At 37.1% G+C, this 24,753-nt stretch overlaps 1 protein-coding gene across 4 annotated transcripts in view; it reads left to right on the plus strand.

Moving 5' to 3' along the window:
• Positions 1-24,753, plus strand: part of Ankrd12 (ankyrin repeat domain 12) — a 100,464-nt gene that overhangs the window by 28,857 nt on the left and 46,854 nt on the right. For 2 of the 4 annotated variants that reach the window (XM_013351594.2, XM_026786091.1), the window contains exons 4-8: positions 2,203-2,271; positions 6,775-6,921; positions 11,471-11,671; positions 14,803-14,945; positions 18,477-18,624. In XM_013351594.2, the coding sequence (XP_013207048.1) occupies positions 2,203-2,271; positions 6,775-6,921; positions 11,471-11,671; positions 14,803-14,945; positions 18,477-18,624 (708 nt within the window). Of the gene's footprint in view, positions 1-2,202; positions 2,272-6,774; positions 6,922-11,470; positions 11,672-14,802; positions 14,946-18,476; positions 18,625-24,753 lie in introns of those variants that run through there. The other 2 variants (XM_026786092.1, XM_013351595.2) reach the window with 2 other exon arrangements.

Consider the following 24,753-nt stretch of genomic DNA (forward strand, 5'->3'; position numbering starts at 1 on the left):
CCGCCCGGCTTTTTTTTTTTTTTTTTGGTTTTTATACTAACTTTTTTTTAAGTCTCATGCCATCCAAGGGAAAGTCATAACACCGTATGTCGAAGTACTAGACAGCTGTCTTTGATGCCCTGTATGAGGCTCTTTCTTGACTGCTAAACTAAAAACCTACAGTTGTTTGATGAGGAGTAGTGTCATCAAGACTGTCTTTGTAGACTGCGGTTTTCTTTTATATCCTGGATCACTCCTTTATTAAAAGGGGGCCTTCTGATTCTTCATGTTTCTTCAAGATAATCATACCTAGCCAAGAAGCCTCCAGCAGCTTACAGATGTCCCAAACTCAAATAGCATTTGAGAGGACGTGGTTTTACTTATGATAGTCCTAATATTCTATAGAGATGAACTAGTAGTGCTTATCATTTCAGTTTGCATAAGTATCTAGAAATATCATACATATGATATATAATTGTGTGTGTATATATATGTATATGTGTATGTGTATGTATGTATATATATATATATAATCTCCTCTTGGTAAACATTATTTATTTGGCACTATTGTGTTTTCTCTTGACATTTAAGGCAGTGTGATTCAAGAAAATTCAAAGAGGCACAGTCTGGTCCCAAAGTCTGTGATCCCAAAGTTGTAGACTATGTTAAATTTTGTGAATGAAGCCTTCTCTGTCAGGCAGCCATAGAAATTCACCTTTCCTGAGGTTGTGGATGTTATTAAAGGGCTTACCTTAAAGTGACTCAAGCAATGTGGAGAGAATAACATGTTTTACAAGGTGTGTGTGTGTGTGTGTGTGTGTGTGTGTGTGTGTGTGTGTCTTAGTGTCTGTGTGTGTGTGTATGTGACATGAAAGCAGGAGAACTATTTTGGGAGAAGAAAGGGGAACAAAGAGGGTAAGGGGAGAGAGATGAGGCATCACAATTTCCTTTATCTACAGAATATAGATTTAAATACACGTTTCTATGACACAGAAGTAGTAGAGGGAAGAACATGAGATCATGGCGAACAAATAAAGTGAGGGCCAGTGGAATATTATGGGAGTGTGAACATTAGCAAAACATAAATTACTTGGGAGGGAGTGGCAGAGGCAGATGAATCTGAGTTAAGAGGCCAGCCTGGTCTATATAGTGAGTCCCAGACCATCCAAGGCTATGTGGTGAGACCTTGTCTCAAAAATCATTAAATACGTCAGTGAAGCCAAGTAGTCTATGGAAGTCATTTAAAACCTTGCTTATTTTTATGTGAAATGTTGGATTTTTTAAATGTAATTCTTACATAGTTTGTGTAATACATGTTCATCGAAAGTCTTGTCTTTGAATCAGCTTATCAAGTTGCTTTACATTTGATTAAAGGTTATTTTATTAATGATCCCCCTTTTCTTGAACAAGCCTTCTAATTACTAAACAGAAAAGTTTAAAGTTCTCATATATTGTAGTCTGTGATTGTTTTCTAATTTGTTTTTCCCCAACATTTGATTAGTCATAGTTAAGTTGTTAATTCTGTGTGTAACAATTACTCTGGAAAGGTACCTATGTGTCAATAAACCGAGGCTGTGACAATAAGAACAGTAAGTTGTGAGTTAAATGTCTTACTATTTAAAAGTATACGCAGCTCTGTTTGTATCATCAGAGTTCTCGATAGCTGTCTTAAATTGGTAGAAGTCCATATTCTAAGCGTAGATGATAGTTTTGGATGATCTCTGTCTTCATTAGTAAATGCGGCAGTAATTCCTATGACTGGAAATGAGTACAATCTGTGAACAGTCTGTGGTCTAGGATGATACTGAGATCCTAGATGTTCTTTTGACTTGGGAGTAATTTTGGCCGTCATAGAAAATAAGTTTGATTCATCTTACTCAAAGACAAATTCTAAACAGAATTTGGTGATAAGAACATTGTCTTTCATATTGACAGAGTTAAAAAAAATAGCATCAAAAGAGCTATACTTAAACAACATCACAGTATTATTGGTTTACATTTCTGAACTTTAAGGTACTCTGATTAGAAAACTGAAATGTTACATGTTGAACAAACCTGTATTTTAAATGTCATTTGTTGTTCCTAAATACTATTTTTGAGGTAAAGCCAGTGATACATCATTGCCTAATTAACTGATGGTCTTTTAAAAATATTGTTACATTGAATTCTGCATTTCCCTTGGTATGCTTTTTTTCTTTTCTCCTGTCTCTTTTCATTCTGTAGATTCAGACCCAGGACATACAAGTGAAAATTGGGGGGAGAGACTTATATCTTCTTACAGGACATACTCAGGTAATTAGATTATCAGGTGTTCCTGTTTAGCCAGTGGATTTTGCCATGTTTATTTGAGTAGTGTACTATAAGTAACTTGTTTTCAAAACAGTTTATAGATATCTTTGCTAACTTAAATGAATTCATATGAATCCACCAAAAATTTTCAGCTTTAGAGTCTTTCCTAAGAGAGGACACCAAGGCTCCTGGTCTGCCTTGTTGTAAATCCTTCCCAAGTGTACTCGTGTGATAAACGGTATTAGCGTCCTTGTTTAGTCAGGTGATTTCTTCTTTTAAAATAGATATTTAAAAAATAGTATTCACTGAATTCTGTAGTGTTTATTGATTTTTGCTTTACATACAGAATTTAACCATAAGTATATTAAAATATGGGGTCACCTAGACAAATGCCCCCCTCATTAACTGTGTTAGAACTTCTCTAGTTAGTTACAGCTTCAGTTGTTTGGGATTCATAATTACTCTAAATAAAAAATATAGGAGAGAAACTCCCTCATTCTAAAATAAAGAATAAAACTAATTGTTTTTGAAATAAGGCCTCATTGTGTAGCTCTGGCTAGCCTAGAACTCTTTGTAGATCAGGCTGGCCTCAAACTCACAGAGATCTGCCTGGTTCTGCTTCCTGAGTGTTGGGATTATAAAGCATGCTCCATCATGGCAAGCAAGACTAGTTATTTTGACTGATCTTTTCTTTCTTCTTAAAATTAGACTGACATTCATCTTTGAACTTACCAAAATGAAAATCTTGTATAGCCCTTGGGAATTTCTTTCTAATTTTTAGCATATGACACTTAGCTATAGAAACTGAACACAAACCTACAGTTTCTATGTATATTTTGTTTATCTTACAAATTTGGGGAACTCTCTAGAGGTGGGGAAGAACTAATTTCATCCTTAAAGTTACCTGAAATCATTGAGGTGATAAGTTCCTTGTGACTGTGTTTGCTGTGGCATCAGTGTGCCTTTCTAAAGGGGACTGCTGAGCACCAAGGCTGACCCAGGCCTGATGAAGTGCCTGCCACTGCTGACGAAGGCACAGTCACCTGCTCATAGCGTTTTTAGTACCTGGGCTTAATGGCAGTGCCCCTCTCCCCCAGGATGCAATATTCACACTATAAATGTGATGAATAAGTTATGCTCACCTGCCCCCATTGTCTTACTTGGAAACTACTTCACTGGGAAATACTTTATTCCTTAATTTTTGAGACACTAATAGGTTTATGAGCCAAGTTTTCCAAGAAAAAGTTTTGTCCCTTCTCTGCGGTAACTTTACACTTAATTGAAAAGTGACAATGTTGAGTGTTGTGTTTATTCTGACCAGAAAAGGAAAAAGCACTGATCTTCTAGAATGTGAGAGAGGCATCTCTGTTCCTGAAGCTCTGAATGCTAAGAAAGACAGAAAGATTGATTTGATGGAAAGAGCATTTTAGTTTTTATTTTGATTAGTATTAGGTAAATTTCTTACAGAGTTTTCCTTAAAAGTCTTGAAATAGAATTTCAGTTCTGTGGCAGACAGCGCTAAATGATGGTATTTGGTTGTACCTGTGTTTAAAGTTTTGACTCATTAGAACAACTGAGTATATGTTTTAGTTACTGAGAAATGGAGCACTTGACTGGAGATACAACTCCGTGGTTGAACTCTTACACAGCACGTGTGAATTTCTTAGATTTGGTCTCCAGCTACCCTACCTTCAAAAACAAACAAGCAACCATGAGAACTGTCTAGCTCCTTTTCAGAGAAACAGTTGCCATCACTGTCTACTTAATGCCCAGTCAGATGAGGCATTCGGAGTGTAGATCCCACATAGTCCTGTGATGATTTCTAATTTTACAAACTGTAGATATGTGGCTGCATACTTTAGACCCAAGCACTCAGTAGATAGAAGTCAAAAAGTTTACAAGTTGGAGAGTGCTAGACTGTACAGTGAATCCTGTGTTATTTTGGGATATATAGTTTGGTCCTGTCTCCAAAACAAACACCAAAACCACACAAAAAATTAAAAATAATAAATTTGAAATATAAACTTTAGAATATAGTAGTCTGATATTTAACAATTTAAAAATTTAATGTAATTGTCTCAAATTTAGCTATACCAGCCACAGTTCAGTTCACTTTCTTTTCCTAGTTCATGTAAAATGTAAATTTTTTGAAGATGATTATGGTAACTCAGAGAAAAAAACTAGTTTATATTGAATGCAAGTGTAAAAGTTTTGTTTAAATATTTGGAATACATCCAATTTGTCTTTTTCCAAAGTACTTACATATTTGATCATTTGATAGTATAATAAGTATATACACTTTAGAGTGTCATCCTTTTTGTGTATGTAGTGGGGGAAGAGGCAAAGTCTTACTATGTAACTTTAGCTGATTTAGAACTATGAAGACCTCGCTGGCTTTTAACTCAGAAATCTACCGGTCACTGCCTTCCCAGTGCTGGGATTAAAAGCATGCACCACCATATTCAGCATGTGGAGTGTCTATATATTTTTTAATTATATTAAAATGCACAGTTTTGCAAGTAATAAGCAATGCATCTAGGTGTGTTAATCCACACCTATAATCCCAGCACTCCAGAGGCAAGGGCGGGCAGCCAGTCTATCACAGGTTTAAGGTCAGCCTAAGCTACAAAGCAGAAACCTGTCTCAGAAACCACAAGAGGAAAGTACTCGTAGGGTCCTACTCTTGTTGCCAGGTTGTATTTCTTTTCTTAGAAGCATTTTTCAACATTCTCTTAAATTTTTGTATATTAGATTAAATTAAATATTTTGATTCTAGGAGAGAAATACATTCACTGTATTTAAATATTGTTATCAGATGAAAAGCCATTCGAAACAACAGTAGTTGTTCCTCCCTAAACATTAGAAAACAAATATCTATAGAGAATCATTAAGACAAAGAGTCTGTATTTCAGGGGAGAAACATGTTCTCCAAAGACATCTTTAAGGCTTTGTAATAACTTTAGTGATAGGTTAAATATTGTGCTAGGTTGGATTTTTGTGAAATCAGTTCATTACTGATGATAGTACAAGAATGGTGAAAATGAAAGATAGGCATATTAATGAGGTTGTTTTTTTTTTTTTTTAGTAAGTCTTGAAACATTTGGTTTGTTTGGAAAAAATAAGCCATTCAACATCTGGACATAGTAGCAGTTCATAGAATGATTTGAATCATTTGTGAGCAACAAAGTTTAAAATATTAAGACCTCTTTTTTCCAGATCATTGCAATACCAGTTTTTTTCTAATTAACTGGAGATGGTACACTGAACCAATCATTAACTTCTTGTGTCTATAGATAATATTAGATTTTAATTGTTTTTTTGAAACTTACAAGATGTACTATGATTTAATTTCTGCTAATTTCAAATTTTATTAATTATTTTTGTAGCTTCTTTTTTCAAGTACCTCTAAACCTGAATTTTAAATTCCAGAAATAGGTAATAATCAGACCTTTGATTCACTTTTTCCTGGTATCTGAATTAATTCAGGTGAATTCCTAAAAGAAAAAAGACATCTGTATCTTGTACCTGTACCATCCAGTGCAGCCTGAGCTCATTCCACTTAACTGGGAGCACTTTGTGTTCCTGGAAGGATTTCTGAACAGTTAAAACGAACTTCTGTGGTGGATAGGATCTCTTTGAGAAGGACTTTGGAAATTTCTGGCTCTTTGCAGGATATGTTTTAACTCCTAACGACACAGAATCTTTAGTTGTTCATATTTAACTTTGATTGCTATCATTCCATGTTCAGCTTTCCAGTCACTGTAGGGAAATGATTTGGTGGCTTTTCTTCGGTAATTGTTCTTTTTGGCGAGACTTGTCTTAAATGCTTAGCCTCTTGCAAGATTGTACAAGTAATTGGTAGAATTAGGACAATAATTGTAAGGCTCATTGGTATTTAGGCTTAGCAATAATGCTAGATACTGTGTGAAAGAGAATTTTACACTGGGCTTTTTGTCCACAGATTCAACTGATTACAGATAAAAATACTGAGGGAAAAAAAACTACAGAATTTTTTCTTGTCATTATTCCCTAAACAATGCAGAATAACAATTATTTCATAGCCTTAATATAACATTTCATGTTATAAGTAATTTAGACATAATTCAAAGCGTATGAGAGGAGTCACATGGGTTATATACAAATCCTGAATTTTATCTTAGAGATTTGAGCAATTGCAGGTTTTATTACCCATAGTACTAGAAACAGTCCTTAGAGATAGCAAGAAACAACTCTACTAAGGACTATTTTAATTGTTGTTAAAGATTTTACACTTTAATAGAACAAACAGTCAAAATTAAAATGTTCCTAGTAGTAAATTTTTAACAGAATCAAGAATATGTTTTTCTAGAACTTTCAGGAAAATATTGCTTATATAAGTCTAGCAGTTTTGTCTGGCTACCTCTAGTATACACACATTGTCCATATGCACACATAGCATTTACCAAAGAAGTTATCTTGAATATTTATATTTGTTTCCAATTCTTACATATTTATTAATTGTTACAGAGAAAGAAGGTCCAGAAAAGAAGAAAACAAAAAAAGAAGCTGGAAGTAAGAAATCCACCCCAGTTAGCATTCTTTTTGGTTACCCACTCTCGGAACGAAAGCAGATGGCACTTCTAATGCAGATGACAGCAAGGGACAATAGTCCAGGTGATTGACATTTATAGTAATTGAGTTAATGTGTCTTAGTTGGCCTAACTGGGTAACTTTCTTTAACAATTCTTTTCTACTAATTTGAGTTCTTATCCTTTATTGAATTTAATCAGCACTATTCATAATATCAGTTTTTAATTTTCTTGTTTGTATGACATTTCATTATTGTATCCTTCAGTGGGATTACAAGGTCTGTAAGAGCAGGAATTCTTTATACTTACTGGGCATTAATTAAATAGTTACTAAATAAAACAAGGGATTTGAAATTGAATAATCAGCTTGAAAAATTTGCAAGTGGGATTCTATTTTATTTTTTTGAATAGGGCTTATTTTAAAATTTAAGGATTTTTTAGAAAATTTTTTGTTTTTATTTTATTTTATTTTATTTTTTGGTTTTTCGAGACAGGGTTTCTCTGTGGTTTTGGAGCCTGTCCTGGAACTAGCTCTCGTAGACCAGGCTGGTCTCGAACTCACAGAGATCCGCCTGCCTCTGCCTCCCGAGTGCTGGGATTAAAGGCGTGCGCCACCGCCACCCGGCGTTAAAAAATAGAAATTTTATGTGCATTGGTGTTTTGCCTGCATGTATGTTTCTGTGAAGATGTCTCATTGGAGTTACAGACAGTTGTGAGCTACCATGTGGGTTTGGGGACTTAACCCGGGTCTTCTGGAAGAGAAGCCATTATTACTCTTAACCTCTGAGCCCAGAAAATTACTTATTTTTTTATGAGTGTGTGCATGCCTTTGTATGTGTGTGTGACTGACCATTTGTGTGCACCACATGCATACAGCAGCCAGTGGGGATTAGAAAAGGGTGTCAGGCCGGGTAGTGGGGATACATGCCTTTTATCCCAGCATCAGGAGGCAGAGGCCAGCTTAGTCTACAGAATGAGTTCTGGGACAGCCAGGGAAACCCTGTCTTGAAAAACCAAAAAAAAAAAAAAAAAAAAAGCAGGTGTCAGATCCTCTGGAACCTGAGTTACAGACTGTTGGGAGCAGCAAGTGTGTGCTGGGATCTGAACCCAGGTCCTGTGCAGGAGCACCCGGTGCTCTTAGCCACTGAGCTATCTCTCCAGCACTAGTTTATAAAAAATAAAATTTGCTGTTTTGATTACTCCCATTGTTTCTTTTTTTTTTTAAAAAAAAAAAAACCTTTATCTCTCCCATTTGAGGCTATGTGTTCTCTAATATAGGTATTTGAACGTTTATTTGTCTATTATGTGTATATATGGTCAGAGGACAGCTTGTGGGAATTGGTTTTCTCCTCACATGTAGAAGCTAGGGATTGTACTCAGATTGCTAGGCTTGGTAGCAAGCACTTTTATTCTCTGAGACAACTCATTGTCCCAGCATTCATTATTTCTATCCTAACTTGGTAAAGATTGGACAAACGAAAGATGTGCTAAAACATTTTTATAGTTCTCTGAAAAGGAAAGTTTTTCTCATCCTTGATGCTTATCCCCACCCACTATAGCTAGCTTTTCACTATTGGGGAGTCTCATTCCTATACTCGGGGATTTTTCTGGGCATAAACACGCAGATCAGTTTTGTCTTGTCTTGCTGTGTATGCCAAGTGAGTTAGTCAACTGCCAAGTCACATCTTCAGCCTTTCAGTTTGAAATAGGTCTCACTAAGTTGTCCTTGCTGACTGACCTTGAACTTCATAGCCAAGGCAGACCTTTGGTAATTTTCCTGCCTCAGCAGTCTGCTGAGTGTCTGTAATTAACAGGTCTATACCACTAGACCAAGTCAGAGATGTATCTTTTGTTGTTGCTGCTCATGTGGGTGTTTGCTTTTTTTTTAATATAAATATGATTATACTACATTAATCTACAACTGGTTCTTTTCATTTAAGGATAGTTGCTAGTCAACTTTATTATAATGTGTAAAACTAGAGTGGAAAGCTTTTGAAGTTACAAGTTGTTAGCTATCATCAACATGTGCTTAGAGTTTTGGGTTGACAACTTTACCCATTGATAGATCCTTTAGTTTATAAGAAAGTCAACAAGCCATTTTCTTAAATAATTTAACTGTCATGATTATAAAATTTATTCAGCACTTTTTTTTTGAGTTCCAGTGTGTAGCAGGATGTCTTGTAAGTAGTTTGATGCTGAATAAAGTAGAGTTCTTACTCTTTAGGAGTCTATGTTTTAGTAATAGCCAAATGGAAACATTGTTGGTAAGACACTGTACCTAAAATTCCCAAAGCAAACCTTTGATTTTCTGTTTCAGAAAGGATGCTGATGCTATAGAACTCTAGCTGTGCTTTCTTGCAAGACAGTGAAGAATTACATTTCATAGATTTTTTTCCCTTCTTAGAGCAGGTGTTTAAGTACTTGTATGTTTTCAAAAGTAATTGCTTAAGAACCCATTTTTTTTTTCACCCAGTGGTTATAAAATTGGTAGGGTGAGGGTAGAGGGCTTTGGCTTTTGATGTACAGGCTAAATCAAGAATAAAAAGATGTGAATTGGCCTGGAAAGATGGCCTAGTGGTTGAGAGCACTTGACTCACAACCACTTGTAACTCCAGCTCCAGGGCCTGATGCTTCTGGAATCCGAGGGTACTTGGAATCATGCACAAGCCTCCCCTTCACCACAGTTTAAAATAATAAAAGTGTTAAAAAAAAGATGTGAATCATAGCATAGCATAATTTTGACACATCTTTTTCTAACTGCTTTTGTTTCCTACAGAGCTTTGACTTATTTCTCATAGTTAAATAATCTGTGAATTGAATAGTGCCTTATATCAGGAAAGAACGCTAGTGTTTTTAGTCAGGGCTGTGAATGCCAGCCTCCAGCGTATTTTCATCTTGATTTTAATATTCTACAGCATGCCCAGAAAAAAAATCATTGTATTCCATCAAATTATTCATTAAGGAAATGTACATATATTTGATATTCCATTATCATTTTACACCTTATTTTATGAATTGGAAGAAAGGAAAAGCATTTCTCACATTGGCTTGTTACCATCATATTTGACTTGTTTTTTTCTTTTCCTTTTCTTTACTTTTGTTTTTTAACAAGGGTGTAGCCCTGGCAGTCCCAGAACTTGCTCTGTAGCCTAGGCTGTCTTCTCCTGCCTCTGCCTCCCAAGTACTGGGATTAAAAGCCCCACTGCCTGGCAAATTTTAGATTATTAGGTTAAGACAGTATTCCCTGTGTTCTAAGAAATAGTTATGTTATTATTAAGGACTTTGCAAGAATGCAAAAATCACTTAGAACTGCTTTTCCCTTTGTATCATGTTTTGAGATTGTACTTTAATTACAACATTTCTCCCTTCATTTCTTCCCTCCAGACCCTCCTATATACCCTACCTGCTGTTCTTCAAAGTCATGGGCTCTTTCTTCAGCAGTTAATGCACAGCATATGAATATATGTTTTTATATATACATATGTATGTATGTATGTACTTCAAAATATACCCATCGAGTCTATATAATGTTACCTGTATATGTTTTCATGGCTAACTCTTTGTCACTGGATAACCGATTTATGTGCCTGGGGAAGGCCATCTCTTCTGCTTCCAGCTTTATCCAGTCACCTCTAGTTCTTTGTATAGGGTTGAGACCTTGTGTGCTGATCTCCTTCCAGTTGGGAATGTTCGTTGGTGTTCTCGTTTAGCACACAGATGGATATAGCTTCCCGTGTCAGGAAACACAGTCTCACAGCAAATCCCTGACTAGACTTTCAGAATCATTCTGCCCCCACACTTCCTGGGCCTTAGGTATGGGTGTATTTTGTAGATACATCCATTGGGACTGGGCTCCCCAACTCAACTTTGATAGATCATGGTTTCTTTTAGTCTTCTTCATCTGTTGCAAAGAAAAATTTCCTTGATAAAAGTTAGAAACTATACTTATCTGTAAACATAAGGACAAATGTATATATTTATTTTTTTAAATTTATTTATTTATTAAGGATTTCTGCCTCCTCCCCGCCACCGCCTCCCATTTCCCTCCCCCTCCCCCATCAAGTCCCTCTCCCTCATCAGCTTGAAGAGTAATCAGGGTTCCCTGACCTGTGGGAAGTCCAAGGACCGCCCACCTCCATCCAGGTTTAGTAAGTTGAGCATCCAAACTGCCTAGGCTCCCCCAAAGCCAGTATGTGCAGTAGGATCAAAAACCCATTGCCATTGTTCTTGAGTTCTCAGTAGTCCTCATTGTCCGCTATGTTCAGCAAGTCCGGTTTTATCCCATGCTTCTTCAGACCCAGGCCAGCTGGCCTTGGTGAATTCCCGATAGAACATCCCCATAGGACAAATGTATATAGATTGTTATCAGGAGTTATGCTGGTTTACTAAATTAGTGGTTATAGATTCTTCTCCAGTAACCATGGTTTCACTAGTACTAATTAGTTAGCTAGGTTTCTAGTACCAGGTGTGGCTTCCTTCTTGTTATAGGGATCTTTAAGTCCAATTAGATAGCAGTTGGTTACCTCCAAGGTATGTATTCCACTGCTGCACCCAGAGAGTTACTGTGCCATGCTGGTGGTTAATGTGGTTCACAGGTGACTGGGAACTTTTGTGAATTGTCTTCTTTATTACAGATTCCACACCAAGTCATCCATCACAAGCAACACCAGCCCAGAAGAAGACGCCCAGTTCTTCATCTCGACAAAAAGATAAAATTAATAAAAGAAATGAACGTGGTGAAACGCCTTTACACATGGCTGCTATTCGAGGAGATGTGAAACAAGTCAAAGAATTAATAAGTTTAGGGGCAAATGTGAATGTGAAAGATTTTGCAGGTGAGACCTTAGTAATTCTGATACCCAGGAACTAAAATTGAAACATCCTGGCTATAATTTTAAAAGTGTATTTTATTCCAAGCGTGAAGTATATATAAAACTTTGATCTTTATTACATTTTCTTGTCAACAATTACTCAGATTTTTATGTATACAAATTACTGCTGTGTAATTATATAAATTAGTTTCTATTTTAGGTAATTTGAGCATATAATATTTTAATATGGTTAATTCACATAATTGTTTCAAGAATGCTTACTAACTTGAACACGAGGATCATAAGAGAGTGGTAATTTTCTTTTTTAAAAAATATACTTAATATCAATGATGAATTTGGGAAAGTGGGCCACATGCCACAGCACACACGTGTAGTCAGTTTCCTTTGCTTTCCAGCCTTGCTCAGTCTTCTCGCCAGCCTTGGTTGGTTTTAATTATGTAGGTCGCATAACTCTTATTACTCTTAAAAATGCAAGCAGTCAGGGCTGGAGAGGTAGCTCAGTGGTTAAAATCACTGACTTCTCTTCCAGAAGACCAAAGGTCAAGTCCCAGTACCCACATGGCAGCTCACAACTGTCTGTAATTCCACTTCCAGGGGACCGACCATACACCCTTGATAAAACACCAGTGCACATAAAGTAAAAATAAATAAATTTAAAAAAGAATGCAGGCAGTCAGAACATGTAAAAATAATGAAACTCCTTATTTGCACATATCTCACTTCTGTGCCTTTGGCTACAGTGAGATGTAACTTCACATATTATTCTCTTTTTGCCTTCCGCTATACTTTTCTCTTCCACAAAATTATTAGCTACTTGGAAAAATATCCTTTCAGTTTATTTTTATGATCACACATAAATACTAACATTTCACAATATACATAGTCTTTAGAAAGCATGAAATAATTCTGTGTCTATAATTCTGCAATTTACCTATAATGTTTGGCTTGTGTTTGTCTGTTTCATTTTTAATAGCTTCAGATTTTATAGTTGCCTTTCTTTGTTTCTTTGTTTGTTTTGCTTTGTTTGAGACGGTTTTTCTATGTAGCCATGGATGTTCTTGAGTATGCTATGTAGACTAGCATCTATAAGACTCAGTCTTATAGATGTGCATGTGCCTCTGCCTTCTGAATTAAAGATACGTGCCACCATGCCTGGCTTTTCTTAAGCAGTACTGTAGTGAACACATGTATTTGTGCATAGTCATGAAGTATTTTAGTAGAATTGAAATTACTTATATTAAAGGATATGCATATTATGTATTATTTTAAATAATGGCAGCTTATTTACCAAAAATTATGTATCCATCAGTTTATATCTTCAAGTGTATATGAAAGCCAAGCAAAATGTCATCCAGCTGTAAATCCCAGCAATTAAGGATGCCAAGGAAGGAGGATTGCAAATGTGAGGCTAGTCTTGGCTGCATAGAGATTTTAAAGTCAGACCCGCTCTCAACAACAGAAAAGTACATGAAGTAGCCCTTTCTTCACATCTTCATTAGAAATGGGTATTATCACACGTATAATTCCAGCACTTTGGAGGAGGAGGTAGAAGAACTTCTGAAGAAGAGGAGATAGGGAGGGAAGAGGGAGAACTACAGGGAAGAGGGAAAGGAGAAAAGGAGGGAATGGTACACTGGTTCATTCCAGGGGAATGATACTTTTTATTATCTACCCATATCATACTTTACTATTCATCTAAAATTTCACGTTTACAAATTTATTTTAAAACAATCTGAGACATGTATAAAAATAAAGTAAGGGATAATGTTGAAGCATTTTTTTTCTAAATTAAAAACTAGCAGTCAGCCACTTCCCCAGGATGGGAATTTGTAAAAATAAATAACAGTTTATCCAGTCAGTTGAGTACTGTGTCCTGCCCAGGTATATAGTTTGTACCTGTAGCTCCAGTGCTCAGGAGGACCCTGAGATGACTGAAGCCTTCCTGGGCTGCTGAGGGAGATGAAATCTGGAAAGAATCAAAGCAACAGTATGTTCTAGAAAAACGTAGCAATAAAAGAAAACACCACAGAGCCAGGTAGTAGTAGTGTACACCTTTAATCCCATCACCCAGGAGGCAGAGGCAAGTAGATCTCTGTGAGTTTGAGGCCAGCCTGGTCAACAGAGTAAGTTCCAGGACAGCCAGAAGAGAAAACCTGTCTCGAACCCCCCCTCCCCCCCAAAAAAAAACAATTAAAAAAAAATCACCACTTGAGAGAAAGGATTAAACATCTGTAGCAAGCTTTCTTGTCAGACTGTCTTTGGACCACTAGCCTGCAAATAATGACGCAAGCACTTACTATTAACAATGAAAGCTTGGCCTTAGCTTATGCTTTTCCCTAACTAACTCTTGGTGGCTTAGTTACCTCTTCTTAGTATGGCATATCCAACTCATTCTGAGTCTGCTGATATAATCCAACCTAGATTCCTCCTCCTAGTTTCTCTCTCTCTCTGCCTGGAAGTCCTGCCTGTTCTCTCCTGCCTAGCTGTGGTTATTTAGTTAGCTCTTTATTAAACCAATCAGAAGGTGCCCGAGGCAGAGACACATCTTTACATTGTAAAGAAATATTCCTCAACAAATATCCATTCTTGTTTATGAATATGGGGAAGCTAGTAAGAATTACATGAGATTTAAAATATTTTTATACTTGAGTGATAGGATTATTATAGAATTACAGTGCTGTTTGTGTTTTTTAATGTTTTCTAGTATTTGATTAGTGAACATGTTTAATTATGAAAACAAGGTGACAGATCTATTTTTCTTAAAAGCAGTATTAAGTCTAGAAAAGATATGATCATAATAGAGCATAAAACACAAAGGTTTTTAACTGATTCTTACCAAAGTTAACTCATTTTACCTCTTTTAAAAATATTTTTATAGTTTTGATGATTATGAATTAAACCAAATTAAAACTGAATAAAATTAGTATTTTATATAATTTAATTACATTGAAACAGATATTTCCTCAAATGAACCTTCTGCAAAATTGATGATGTTCTTGATTATTTTAAATAGTTTCTTTCTCTTTCCCTTTTCTTTTCATATCATGTTCAGATTAGAATTGATATACAATATATAGATATGAATATAAAAAGCATATGTTTTGAACTCTTTTTAATTTATATTCTTACTTTAGGTTGGACACCTTTGCATGAAGCGTGCAATGTTGGATATTATGATGTCGCTAAAATACTTATAGCAGCGGGAGCAGATGTTAATACACAAGGCTTAGATGATGACACCCCCCTCCATGATTCTGCCAGCAGTGGGCATAGAGATGTGAGTATGGAGAAGAAGTCACTGGTGTGTGTTCTCACAGAACAAAGGCTACCAGGAGTAATTGAGTACACTTCTCAGTATCTGATTGTGAATTTCATTCATTGTTTGATCACCTTATCCTTTTTTCTTTTCTTTTTTTTCTTTTTTTTTTTTTTGGTATTTTGAGACAGGGTTTCTCTGTGGTTTTGGAGCCTGTCCTGGAACTAGCTCTAGTAGACCAGGCTGGTCTCGAACTCACAGAGATCCGCCTGCCTCTGCCTCCCGAGTGCTGGGATTAAAGGCGTGCGCCACCACCGCCCGGCTTTCTATTTTTTAACTTCTTATTTGTACTTAATTTGATTTAGTATTATTTTTTTTTTCATAAAATAAGCCATGTTCAGCCAGGCATAGTGGTGCACACCTTTAGTCCTAGCACTTGAGGGCAGAGACTGGTAGATCTTTTTGAGTTTGAGGTCATCCTGGTTTACATAGTGAGTAGACTAAAGAGGGTTGCAGAGTGAAACTCAAAGAACTCCCCCAAATAAATAAAATGTGATTTAATTGATAATAAGTTAAACAATTTGGTAAACATTTTCTTCTGTCAGATACTTTTTAATACTTTCTTTAAATACATTTAATATTTTGGTCTGTCAGATAACTAGATGGAGTATGGTTGGGACACACACAGCAAAAGTAGTGCTGTGTTACGTGTCTTTTTAAAAGTGTTTACAACTGACAAAAGTTGGATTTGGCGTAAAAAGATGAGTTCACTTTTGCTCTTAATGAAATAAGTTAGCCTCTCTTGTGAGTGTCCATCTCCTCATAATACTTTTAAAAAGAGGTTTCTTCTTATTTTATTTTATTTAAAAGCTTTTTTGGTCAGGCAGTGGTGGCTCATGCCTTTAATCCCAGCATTCAGAAGGCAAAGGCAGATTTCTTTGAGTTCGAGACCAGCCAGGGCTACACACACAGAGAAACCCTGTATGGGGGTAGGGGGAGCTTTTAAAAAATATGTCTGGGTATTTTTGGTATTTTGTCTGTGTCTGTATACTATGTGTGTGCAGTGCCTGTGAGGGCCAGAAGAGGGCATTGCAGCCCCTGGACCTGAATTGTCAGATGGTTGTTGCCTTGTTGGTGTTGGAACCCAACCCAGATTGTCTGTGTGTCGAGGGCTTTTAACTGGTGCATTGTCTCTCCAGCCCTTAAAATTATACCTTTTAAAAGGGAATATTAAGAAGGAATAGAAGACACTGTACATGCAAGCAAACCTTGAAATTGAAAATGTTAACGAAAACTTCAGGGAGGAAAACTCTAAAATTCCTTTTGTATTGCTGTACTTTATATATACAAAAAAAAATTCTAGAAATGAAAAGTGCTGTTTTCTTCATTATTTTCTGTAAGATATTTTCCCATTTTTCTCATTAAAGACATTGTAATGTTGGCTGGTAAGATGGCTCAGTGAGTACACACACTGCATGAGTGAAATTATACCTCGTGACTAAGACATATTTCTGTGACCCTGAGTTTCTAAATATGCTCATAGCTGCACAGTATTTACAAAAGTTGACATCTGAGCTCCTATACTTTAAGTATTCAATAATGTTTGCAGCCCTTCTAGAAGGGCCCTGTTGTGCTCTGTTGAAGACTAAGAGTTTAAAAATATACATACATGTATATTTCATTTGCATGCATATGAACACCATGTGTGTACAGGAACCTGCAAAGACAGAACTTGGTATACACATGTGGATAAGTTGTAAGCTACCGTTTTGGTGCTGAGAGCTGAACCCAGGTTCTCTCCAAGAGCAATAAGAGTTCTTAACCACCGAACCATTTCCTTAACTTTCACAGTTTAAGAAGTTTTGAGTACTGTTTTCTCCTTGCTCTTCTATTTGTGCTTAAGAAGGAAGAAAAGAAAAGATGCTAAACATTTGTAACATGGAGGTCCTGCTTGTTGTTGGGGTTTCTGTCCCGCCCGGTACCCCACAACTGTTTATCCCCAAAGAAAATCACACATAGGTCTCCATAAATTATAAGCTGATTGACACATTAGCTCTAGCCTCTCAGTGGCTAACTCTCACATCTTGATTAACCCATTTTTCTGATCTATGTTAGCCATGTGGCTCAGTACCTTTTTCAGTGAGGTAGATCACATCCTGCTGCTTCTGTGGGCAGGAGTGGGAGGAATCAACTTTCTCCTTCCCAGAATTCTCCTGTTCTCATTACATCATTTCTACTTCCTGTCTGGTTTTCCCGCCTATATTTCCTGCCTGGCCGATCAGCTTTTATTTATAACATGATTGACAGATTACAGACAATTCTCCCACACCAAACATTCTTATCCCTATCATGTATCATGTCCTATGAACTAAAGCTAAGAAATAAGAAAGTATTTTTCCATTCAGTAAAAATCATATCTTCAAGGAGCATGTAAAACATTCTAAGGAGGGGGAAGTTGAAAAGAGCAGATCTATGAACAGGCCTAAGTGGTGAGGGTTGACGAATGTTGACATAGCTTACCAGTAATCTAGTCAGTGCCCTGCCTTTCACAAGTGCATCGTGCCTTATTTACACATCTTTATGCTGATTTATTCCTAGTTCTATTTTGGTAGCTATTACTATTTATTTAATTATTTATTTTTAAGACGGATTTTCTTTATGTAGCCCTGACTGTCCTGGGCCTCACTCTGTAGACCAGGCTGGCCTTAAACTCACAGAGATCTGCCTGCCTGTCTCTGCCTCCCAAGTACTGGAATGACAGATAGCTGCCACTACCACCACTCAACTTTATTTATTATTTTTTGGCTTATAATTTTCTTTACTTTCTCATTTGTTGCCTGTTGTATTTTAAGCAATTTAAAGTTCATATAACTTACTATTAATTAGAGTGTTTGTGTATGAGGTATCTATAAATGTTGGTTGTTTATGTTGGAAATTTTGTGGCATGTTTTTCATGCCCTTTACTTACATTGATTGCTTCCTAATGATCATAGAAACCTTTCACAGGATCAAGAGTCTTTGTTTCCAGACTCTCTACATACCCCTGACTATCCTGGAACTCTCTATGTGGGACCAGGCTGTGAAACCATCCTCCACCTCCCCTAACCCATCTCTTCAGTTCATTTAAGGAGAACATTTCTTTATAGATGATGAGGTCATCAGGTGGAGTGAGCTTAATGAAAGTAGAATTAGTGAAGAAGGAGGAGGAGGAGGATAATTTTTGAGTAGATACTAAAAGTCATGGATGTAGAATAGATGAAGTAGCATTCAAATGAATATTGTGTTATCAAGAGAGTGGCCGGAGAGATGGCTCAGCAGCTAAGACCACATACAGCTTTTCTGGTTGCCTGATTCAGTTCCCAGCACCCGACCATGTGTCACTCCAGCCACTCCCAGGGAATTTGATGCCCTCTTCTGACCTCTTTGGGCACCAGGCAAGCAAGTGGTACACAGACGAATGTAAACAAAACACATACACATAAAAGAAGAGGGAGAATAGAATGGTTTGAAATAAACGGCGGGACTAAATATTCCTACTGTTTAATATTGCAGATAGTGAAACTGTTGCTTCGTCATGGTGGGAATCCATTTCAAGCTAATAAACATGGAGAGCGTCCAGTGGATGTAGCAGAGACAGAGGAGCTGGAGTTGCTGCTAAAAAGAGAGGTGCCTTTGTCTGGTGATGATGAAAGTTACACAGGTTTGTGTCTTTCTTGTTTTGACACAGTGTTTTGCTATTTAGCCCAGGCCGGCCTCAAACTTGAAATCTTCCTGCCCCATTCTATTGAGTGCTGGGATTACAGGTGTGTACCTCCAAGCCCAGCTACAGTTTCAGCTCATGTGTATTCAGTCATGGTAATTTATAAAACATTCTGCACTGGTGTGTAGTACATAAAATGAGCACCTTAAAATAATCCTAGCTAGTTATTCAATGCTTATGTAATTGGCTGTGGTGATGTAGTTACTAACCTTTGTGTGCTGTATACAGCTTATGTGAATGCAGTCATAATACCATTCTTACCCTCTTTGTATTATTACTATGTAAGTTGCTGAACTAACCTTTTATTGCATCTAGTCTTACTGCAGAACCTCTTGCCATGCATACCTATCAACACTGCTGTTGTCATTCCCCCCCCCTTCTATTTGGTATTATGTTGCTATTAACAATATATTTTAGCTTTTCTCAAGATTCTTGAGATAAGTCATCTTCACAATTTGTGCTTTTGTAAATTAGGTGATTGAGCCCTAATAAGAAATTTCTTTACAAATATAACTTTTATTTATTATTACTTGTTTTTTGTTTTGTTTGTCTGAGCAGGGTCTTACTTTGTGTTTCTGGCTGACCTTGACCTAGGCGCTCCGCCCACCTCTGTCTCTTGAGTGCTAGGATTAAAGGCATCCACCACCATACCTGACTGCAAACTTAATTTCTAAAAAAGAGCAATCCAAAATAATTTTTGAGCTGGGGATGGGACCTATGGCCCTGTGCTTGTTAGGTAGCCCCTAACCCCTCAGAGGAACATGTTACAAAATATTTGGCATATACTTAAGAGTTTAAAAAAATACAGTTTGTGGATTTTATGGAAAAAAAGTTTCCCATGTTGAAGGAAGTTTTCTGGGTTGAAATTGGATATTTCAGCCAAAAATCAATTAAAGAAAAAAGAAGTATGACAAATGACAATGCCTTGATAAATTCTCAATTCTTACAAGAAAACATGTGACTTTTACATTAAATTATATACAAGGGGTTAAATACCAAGGTGTAATTTTAGCCATTTAGAGGAAGTAATAGTTTGAAAATAGTTTTAAGAAGGAAGTTTTATCTCTTACATAATAGTTATTGTTCATGTGGAAGACTGACTATAAGAACGCACCTTCTGAGTATGGAATTTGGTTGTCTTGGACAGAGGTGGTTGTACATGTACTCCATTGGCCAAGAAGTGCTGCCAGATTGTGGATAAGGTAATAAATGAGCCAAGGAATAAAGACAGCAGTGATCACTAACTACATAGCTGTCTCAAAATGACTTGAAACTGAAGAGGTTATGATTACAATTTAAACATCAAACAAAAACTAAAACATTTGTGAAGAAGAGACGACAGCAGTAAGTGTAGTTAATTCAACAAGGAAGGGTACATTATGGGGCTGGAGTGATGACTCATTGCATAAGAGCCACTGGCTGCTCTTACAGAACCTGGTTCTGTACCCAGCGCCTCCCAACCAACTGTAATTCTAGTTCTAGGAGGTTCAGCATCCTATTATGGCTTCTATTGGCGGCAGGTACACATGGTGTACTTAAGTACATTTAGGTAAACACTCATACATAAAAGTAAATGAATCTATTTTTTTAAAAAGAGGATAGATTTAGTTATAAAATACATTTAAAAAAATACACAATGTGTTGTAAACATATTCACCTCAGTTCCTTAGCAGTCTATCCCTTACTCTGTCACCACTCCTCCCAACTTCATAACCTTGCTTTATTTTTTAAAATAATTGACCGAGTCCAATTTGTGCTGCACAGGTATAGAGGCACATGTACTAATGGACATGTACTGATGCACACAACCTGGAGCTTGGGTGACCATAGGGCCACATCCATAATGAAAACTAACTCTTTTGTGGTCAGTTTTTTTCATTTCTCTTTAAGATTTATTTATTTCCTTTATGTATGAGTACTTCTACCTTCATGTATACTTTTATGCCAGAAGAGGGCATTAGATCACATTATAGATGGTTGTAGCTACTATGTGGTTGCTGGGAATTGAACTCAGGACCTCTGGCATAGCAGCCAGTGCTCTTAATCACTGAGCCTTCTCTCTAGCCCCATGTTTAGTTTTTGTAATAATAGACAAACATCCTTCCATATATACTATGTAACAGAATAGAAGTGGGTTTGTATTTACTCTATTAAGAATTTTAAAATAAGGGTTGGAGAGATGGCTCAATGATTTAAGAGCATTGGCTACACTTGTAAAGGACTCAGGTTCAATTCCCAGAAACCACATGGCAGCTCACAACTGTTTGTAATTCCAGTTTCAGGGGATCTGAAACCCATACACAGGCATATATGCAGGCAGAACACCAATGTACATAAAAATAAATAAATCATTAAAAAATTTTAAAATAAGAAAAAATGTCTTCTGATCTGCTTGAATAAATAAACTATAAAGGATAATAGATTAAAAAATACACCTAAAGTATTTATTAATTTAAGTTATATATATATACTACCTGTATATACTCAATTACATATATACTACTGTAAAATAATGCTGTTTGGATAGAGGTTTTGGTAGATTGTGTCTCAGTGGGTTAAGTGCTTGTTACTTCTATAGACCTAAGTCTGGATCTCTATCTTCTACAGAAAATGCCAGGTAAGTGATATGGAGTGGGTGTAATCCTAGTGTGTGGGAGGAGTCAGAGAGGGAACTCTGAAGTAGACTGTCTAGCTAGAGTAGACAAATTGTCAAACCAGAATACAAGATGGGGAGTAATGAAGGAAGACATTCAACATCAACCCCTAGCACGAATATACATGCACATCATCATACAGATACACCCCATACATGTGCATACTGTATGAAGACATACCGTGTGAAGACACGCACACACACAAAAACAAGTAAAAAAACCAGCTGTTTGGATCTTTTATTGTTGTTCTCATATGAAACTGTTTTAAAGATGGCTCAGTACATGGGTAAAGGTGCCTGCTGCCAAGCCTGCAACCTGATTTTAATTCCTGGAACCCACATGGTGAAAGGAGAGAAACAACCTCCAAAAGTTAGCCTCTCACCTCTGTACATGCACTGTGGCAGTCACATAACCACATCCCTAAACATAAACATTGATTTAATCAGAAGGGTTGAAGAGCTGACCTAGCCATTAAAGGCTCACAGTCAAAGCATCGGTCTTCATGGTGCTAGAAATCAAGCTTGGGCCCTAATGCACACAAGGAGGTCTGGCTGAGCACACCTCCAGCCTGTACTCACATAGGTTTGACACTGATATTTATCACCACCACAGTCACCTGTTATATCTAAATGTTGTCTGGCTTTCATTGACAGTATTAAGTATACCACACTCAGAAACCTTTGTAGGGATCATTACCACCCATTGCCGCTTGTCTTCTTTGTAAGCTAGCCTCTTACGGTATGTTTTTAAAATTCTCATTTTTTTTTATTTAGGACAGAGTATTATGTAGCCTGACCAGACCTCAAACTCACTATATAGTCAGAATTTGTGATGTTGCACTCAGGGTCCTCTTTCCTCCACCTTCCAAGTACTGTGACTGCAGGTATATGCCGCCATACCTGGTTGTATTGGAGAACAAGCCCCCAGGCCTGTGAAAGTAAGCAAACACTCTGCTAATTGAGTATACATCCTTAGCCCCCAAATTCTCAACATTTCATTATGAAAAATACTCAAGTGTATTAATTTTCAAGGAATTGTACATAGTAAGTACATATTTATTTATGTTTACAGCAAGTATTATACATAATAAATACCCTGTACTCATCAACTATATGTCCCAATTGTTAACTTTTAATGTATTTCCTTTACATTGCCATATTATCATCCATTGCTTTATCTAGCCTGGGCTGACCTGGAACTCACTGTGTAGACCAAACTGATCTCAAACTCAGATATTCTCCTGCTTGTGCCTCCCACGTGCTAGGATTAAAGGTGTGCATTTCTATGTCCAGGGCACATCTTGTATTTTGACAGTTCATAATAAGATGCAGACAGCCCAGAATACTTGAGCATACATTTTGTTAACTGAAGTTTGACATTCGTTTATGATTTCTCTTGTTAATAATTGTATTGGGAAATACATACGTCTATCATTTTTTGAGTTTTGAGAAATGGCTAGACCTATATAATCATAAATAGAGGAGGAAGAACAACTCAGTAATAGGCCAGAGAAATTGAGGGGTTTCTTGACTGGGTGACCCAAATGAACATCATCAAAGTAAGAAGAGATGCACAGCGTGAGCCTCCAGCCATGAGTGCAGATACACAGCGTGAGCCTCCAGATGTGAGTGCAGGTGCACAGCGTGAGCCTCCAGATGTGAGTGCAGATGCACAGCGTGAGTCTCCAGATGTGAGAGCAGATGCACAGCATGAGCCTCCAGATAAGTGTAGATTATCACCATCTGCACTTGGTATTATGAAGAATGTTCAGTGTTTTTTAAAATAAAGCCAATTTAATGTCATAAAGACTAAGAATTGACAGTATATGGGGCTAAATAGATGGCTCAGTGGTTAAGAGCACTGGCTGCTCTTGTAGAGAACCCAGGTTCAATTTCCAGCACCCACATGGCCGCTCACAGAAGTCTGTAATTCCAGTTCCAGGGGAGCTGATACCCTCACCTAGTTTCTGAGAGCACTGCACCCCCCCAACTGCCCTCTCTCACAGACATACTTAAAAGTGCATAAAATCATTTTTAAAAAGAAATTGACAGTGTTAAAAGAGGCCAGCAAAAATAGCAGAACTATTTTAAAATTTGAAAGACATAATTAAAAAGTAGCACCTGTTCTAGGCTTGAGCCTCTACTGAAGGAGAAAAGTGAATGTGTAGAGAATCACTAGATCATATAACAAAGTAATCTATCTGTGCGATAGGGACGCAGCTGACGACAGTGAGGCATGTAAGGAGAATTTTTATTTTTTCACACACACACACACACACACACACACACACACACACACACACACACACACACACGGTATGCATGGGAGTCAATGTCTACAGATGCCAGAAGGGGTTCTGATCCCTAGGAGCTGAAATTACAGACAGTTGTGAAGTGCCCATCATGGCTGCTGGGAAGCAAACTTTAGTACTCTGCAAGAATAGTATGTGCATTTAATGGCAAAACTGTTTCTCCAGCATGAGTTTTTAAATCTTGAGAGCTATTCTCTTTTGGTTTTTCAAGACAGGGTTTCTCTGTGTAGCCTCGAGTGTCCTGGAACTCGTACTGTAAACCAGGCTGGCCTCAAACTCAGAGTTTCTCCTGCCTCTGCCTCCCAAGTGCTGGAATTAAAGGCGTGCTCTACCACCGTCCGCTAAATAGGTTCTTTTTATTATTTTTAAAATTAGGTTTTTCAAGACAGGGTTTCACTCTGTAACCTTGGCTGTCCTGTCATGTGCATTGGTATAACAATGTCAGATTCTCTGAAACTGGAGTTACAGACAGCTGCGAGCTGCCATGTCGGTGCTGAGAATTAAACCCTTCCTCTGGAAGAGCAGTCAGTGCTCTTAACCACTGAGCCATCTCACCAGTCCCCTTCCTCTGCCTCTTAATGCTACGATTAAAGGTATGCACCACCACAACCCAGCTGAGATCTATTCTTAAGAAATACTGAAGTATTTATGAATAAAGGATTCTAGTGTCTGAAATTACTCTAGCCTATACTTCAAGTATAAAAGTAGATGGATAGATAACAAAAAAATAGTGTGTGTGAAGCAGGGATGTACAATATTAATCATAGGCAAATCTAGTTAAAAGATACATAGTATTTAGTAATTTCAATTTTTTTAAAATATTTTTTTATTTATTATGTATACAACATTCTGCGTCCATGTATGCCTGCAGACCAGAAGAGGGCACCAGACCTCATTACAGATGGTTGTGAGCCACCATGTGGTTGCTGGGAATTGAACTCAGGACCTCTGGAAGAGCAGGCAATGCTCTTAAACACTGAGCCATCTCTCCAGCCCCAGTAATTTCAATTTTTTAAACTTTTGGACTTGGTAATTACTTTCAAGTAAAATTTAAAATATTTACCAATACAGGGTGAAAGATGGCTCTGTGGCTAAGAGCACATA

This window comes from Microtus ochrogaster, linkage group LG4 (genome assembly GCF_000317375.1).
Source record: "Microtus ochrogaster isolate Prairie Vole_2 linkage group LG4, MicOch1.0, whole genome shotgun sequence".
Classification (NCBI taxonomy): Eukaryota; Metazoa; Chordata; class Mammalia; order Rodentia; family Cricetidae; genus Microtus; species Microtus ochrogaster.